This window comes from Eriocheir sinensis, chromosome 37 (assembly GCF_024679095.1).
Source record: "Eriocheir sinensis breed Jianghai 21 chromosome 37, ASM2467909v1, whole genome shotgun sequence".
Lineage (NCBI taxonomy): Eukaryota > Metazoa > Arthropoda > Malacostraca > Decapoda > Varunidae > Eriocheir > Eriocheir sinensis.
Genome location: NC_066545.1, coordinates 11,711,571 through 11,716,570, shown reverse-complemented (window position 1 = coordinate 11,716,570; position 5,000 = coordinate 11,711,571). Strand labels below are relative to the sequence as shown.

General features: G+C 39.3%; 1 protein-coding gene across 1 annotated transcript in view; it reads right to left on the bottom strand.

The window, feature by feature from the left end:
• The window catches only part of LOC127008243 (uncharacterized), a 91,925-nt gene that overhangs the window by 36,738 nt on the left and 50,187 nt on the right, over positions 1-5,000 (bottom strand). The window contains exon 3 of the mRNA XM_050879987.1: positions 3,027-3,291. Within this exon, the coding sequence (XP_050735944.1) occupies positions 3,027-3,291 (265 nt within the window). The remainder of the gene's footprint in view (positions 1-3,026; positions 3,292-5,000) is intronic.

The following is a 5,000-nucleotide window of genomic DNA, read 5'->3' as shown; positions in this document are numbered from 1 at the left end:
TTTTCTTTATTTTTTTCTTCCTCAATTTATCTTCATTTCTTTATTTGTCTTTTGAATATCTTTTTTCTTTATTTTTTTCTTCCTCAATTTATCTTCCTTTCTTTATTTGTCTTTTGAGGCGAATATCTTTTTTTTTTTCTTTATTTTTTTCTTCCTCAGTTTATCTTCCTTTCTTTATTTGTCTTTTGAGGCGAATATCTTTTTTTTTTCTTTATTGTTGTCTTCCTCAATTTATCTTCCTTTCTTTATTTGTCTTTTGAGGCGAATATCTTTTTTTTTTCTTTATTGTTGTCTTCCTCAATTTATCTTCCTTTCTTTATTTGTCTTTTGAGGCGAATATCTTTTTTTTTTCTTTATTTTTTTCTTCCTCAATTTATCTTCCTTTCTTTATTTGTCTTTTGAGGCGAATATCTTTTTTTTTTTCTTTATTGTTGTCTTCCTCAATTTATCTTCCTTTCTTTATTTGTCTTTTGAGGCGAATATCTTTTTTTTTTCTTTATTTTTTTCTTCCTCAATTTATCTTCCTTTCTTTATTTGTCTTTTGAGGCGAATATCTTTTTTTTTTCTTTATTGTTGTCTTCCTCAGTTTATCTTCCTTTCTTTATTTGTCTTTTGAGGCGAATATCTTTTTTTTTTCTTTATTGTTGTCTTCCTCAATTTATCTTCTTTTCTCGCTTCGGTGTTTGCTAAAATCTCGTCTTTATTTGTTTTTGAAGCGGATGATATATTTTTTCGTTCATTTTTTCTCTCAATTTATCTTCCTTTCTTCCTTTGGTGTTTGGGAGTAAAAGAAAATCATTTATACACATCCATCTTTCTGCTAAACTGTCCTATATATACTTGTGTGTGTGTGTGTGTGTGTGTGAGTGAGTAAGTAAGTAACCAAGAAAGACTAGTAAGTAAAGGTCTATTGCCAACATATTTAAGACAGTTTTACAATTACATAACTTTAAATACCTTGACTACATCCGTGTGTGTGTGTGTGTGTGTGTGTGTGTGTGTGTGTGTGTGTGTGTGTGTGTGTCATGTCGTAAAGCTATACCGTAACACTCTCTATTAATCATCCTCTGTGCCCCATTAATCCAATCCACCAAAGCGCTGTTCTCTCCGTTTCTTTGCCTCGCTTTGACATCGACGCTACATCAATATTCACTCCGCTGCAGAAAGATTCGGTGTTAATCCTTTTGTTTATCTCCATCGCTCGCTTTGCTCTGATTTTGATATTGACTCCAGGGAAATTAAATAGGAATGTCCGCTAGGTCTCAAGTTTTTGTTCTCTATACTATCCTTACCTCTAGATTTCAGACACTCTTTGTTTGTTTGTTTTTGGGTTATAATATCCTCTCTTTACTAATTTAGATTTTTTTTTTTTACCCGTCCGCTGCGATTGGCACGGTAACATAAACTCCCAGGTCTTTTTCTGCCTCTGTGGTGGATAGTGGAGTGTTTCCCATGTGTTACTGGTAAGCTGGATTTCCCCTCACAAGGTGCATGACTTTACATTTTTTTCTTCATTGAATTATAGAATCCACTTTTTATTCCATTCCTGTAGCTTGGTGATGTCTTCTTGTAGGAAATCCACGGTCAAGGGGTTAAATCATTGAATTATAGCAGCCACTTTTTGTTCCACTCCCGTAGCTTGGTGATGTCTTACAGTAGGAAATCCACGGTCAAGGGGTTAAATCACTGAATTATAACAGCCACTTTTTGTTCCACTCCCGTAGCTTGGTGATGTCTTACAGTAGGAAATCCACGGTCAAGGGGTTAAATCATTGAATTATAGCAGCCACTTTTTGTTCCATTCCTGTAGCTTGGTGATGTCTTACTGTAGGAAATCCACGGTCAAGGGGTTAAATCATTGAATTATAACATCCACTTTTTGTTCCACTCCCGTAGCTTGGTGATGTCTTCTTGTAGGAAATCCGCAGTCAATGGGTTAAAGAAGTCTGGTAATCCTTGTGTGTTTTTGTTTTGTATGATTAACTGAACTTTAGATTTCAAGCATTATTTTTGTGGTTATCATTTCCTGTCTTCAATAATCCAGAGTTGTTTTTAAAAGGCATTCTCAGTTCCTGTTTTCAATCATTCAAAGGTATTTTCATAAGCAGGATTTTAGATTCCTTCAAGAATTCAGAATATTGCTTTTAAAGGGTCATAACTTCCTCCTTCAAGAATTCAGGATATTGCTTTTAAAGGGTCATAACTTCCTCCTTCAAGAATTCAGAATATTGCTTTTAAAGGGTCATAACTTCCTCCTTTGAGAATTCAGACTTGATTTCAAGATTATTATTTCGTGCCTTCAAGAATTTAGACGATTTTCTGCTGTTAATCACTAGTCTGTCAAGTCAGCGTTGGTCGGTCAGGTCAGGTCAGGTCAGGTCAGGTCAGGTCAGGCTATCAGTTGGTATTCAGCTGTCTGTAAACTCTATTGTTATTTAGTTACCTACATGTTTTGTGTGAGAGATGTTCTGTAGCTGTAATGTTTTGTTTTAATGAATAGTTTGTTTTTCATTATTTTTAGTTCGTAAAGTACGCACGGTATAAGGGCATAAACACACACACACACACACACACACACACACACACACACACACACACACACACACACACACACACACGTGTGTGTAAGTGGTCTCAGTCCTACCCAAAGATCGGTACTATGAGCTCTGTGCTCTTCCGTAGGGGAACGACTGGCAGTCTCGAGAGAGGCCCGCAGCAGACCAAGAGGTGAATTACACACTTAATCTTCCCGTATATATCTGTCTCTCTACATCTACTTCCACCACTACCTTTCCATCCCTTTCCTTCCTTTCCCTTCCCTTCCCTTCCCATCCCTTCCATTCCCTTCCTCTCCATTCCCTTCCTTTCCCTTCCCTTCCATTCCATTCCATTCCCATCCTTTCTCTTCCCTTACTTAACCTTTCCATACCTTTACCTCTTTCCATTCCACCTCCCCTTACCACCCACACACACTCTTCCCATTCCCCCCCCCCCCCCCCCACACACACACACACGCTCACACTTACCTCAAATTCAAGATGGAGAAGAACGTGTAGAAGGCGAGCATGAAGAAGAGACAAGCGAAGCCGTAAATGTGAACGGGGAACGCCCACTGCAGCTCCTCCCTCACCAGCGGCCAGTCGTGCCCCCTGCGCCCCCCTCGCCCCCCCACGCCCCCCTGGAAGCCGCCCCCACCCCCTCCAACGCCGCCGCCGCCGCCGCCGCCGCCTCCAGCCCAAGTGGCATTCTCCTCGCCGCCGCTGCCTTCATCTTGACATAAAGTGTTGTTGCCTGTTGAGAGAGAGAGAGAGGTGATGAGATTTTGGGGGAGAATTGGTTTTACTTTTTTTTTCATGTTTACACGCTCGCACACACACACACACACACACACACACACACACACACACACACACACAGACGCCCGCCATCATCATCATCATCATCACAAACACAAACATGATTCCACAAACGCATCCAATATCTCTCTCTCTCTCTCTCTCTCTCTCTCTCTCTCTCTCTCTCTCTCTCTCTCTCTCTCTCACCTGTTTTCGCTCTTAGACGACGTAATTAAAGTCCTCACCGCTCAATTAACTTCCCGACCACCTCCTACCTCACCTGCCCACCTCAGCCCACCTGTTTAATTATCTTCATTAGGCCTGTTATTGTTTGCAGGTATTTCTGGCAGGTGTGAATTTAATGTTTTCGTTTTTTTTCCGTGCGAGGTCAAGTTTGATTTGGTTGTGGTTGGGTTGAGTTGGTTTAGTTTGGTTTGGTTTGGTTTGGTTTGGTTCGGCTTGGTTTGGTTTGGTCGTGTTTGACTTGGTTTTGGTTGTGTTGGGTTTGGTTCGGTTTGGTTAGGTTTGGTTTGGTTTGGTCGTGTTTGGTTTGGTTTGGTAAAGTTGGCTTGGTCGGTTTGTTTTGGTTTAGTTTCGTTTGATCAAATTATGTGTCCGTGTGGGCTGGTTTGGTTTGATTCGGTTTGGTTTGGTCAAGTTAGGTTGGCTAGGTTCCTTTTAATTTGCCTTTGGGTAACAAGGAAAGGTTGATACCATATTCAAGTCCTCAATTAATCCTATTCATTGCATCCCTCTCCCTCTGTTTCTCTCTCTCTCATTCATTGTATCTCCACCCGAAGTCCACCTCTCCACAGTACTCCCTCACCCCTCGTTCCTCTTCCGCCATCTGACCCTATTTATAGAGCCCTCATCCTCACTCCTCTCCGAAGACCGAACCGTCTCAGCAAACTTGAAATAAAGGTTTAGGAACACTGCTCTTAACACTTCGACCACCTCGCCACATACATACTTTATTTATTTACTTATTTACTTATTTACTTGTGACGTTTAGTTCTGTATTATAAGACACTCTCGCATCTCACATCAGCTATTTCTAAAGGTCAAATAGGGGGCCAAACGGGTTCTAGTGAGTGTTTCTTCAGGTTCATGGTACAGAGGAAGGGTCAAACTACCACCAGGGTCATAAAACTACTCCTGGAAATGCCCACAACTCCTACGAAAGCCTTTTTTACGTCTAATGTTTGTCGAATTATTCTTTCAGTCTTAGAAATAAAAACAAGGAGTCAATTTTTATCCAAGTTTGTCGAATTATTCTTTCAGTCTTAGAAATAAAAACAAGGAGTCAATTTTTATCCAAGTTTTCTGAATTGTAAGGTTAAAGAAGGCGAGGAACATACTTAGATTCTTTGTTAAACTGTACTTTCTTAAATTGTAAGTTGGGGTTTGCAGGAGAGAATAGTTTTTACGTCTAATATTTTGTTGAATTATTCTTTCAGTCTTAAAAATAAAAACCAGGAGTCTATTTTTTTTCTAAGTTTTCTGAATTGTAAGGTTAAAGAAGGTGAGGAATATACTTAGATTCTTTGTTAAACTGTTCTTTCTTAAATTGTAAGTTGGGGTTTGCAGGAGAGAATAGTTTTTACGATTAATGTTTTATCGAATTATTTTTTCAGTCTTAAAAATTAAAAACAACGAGTCTATATT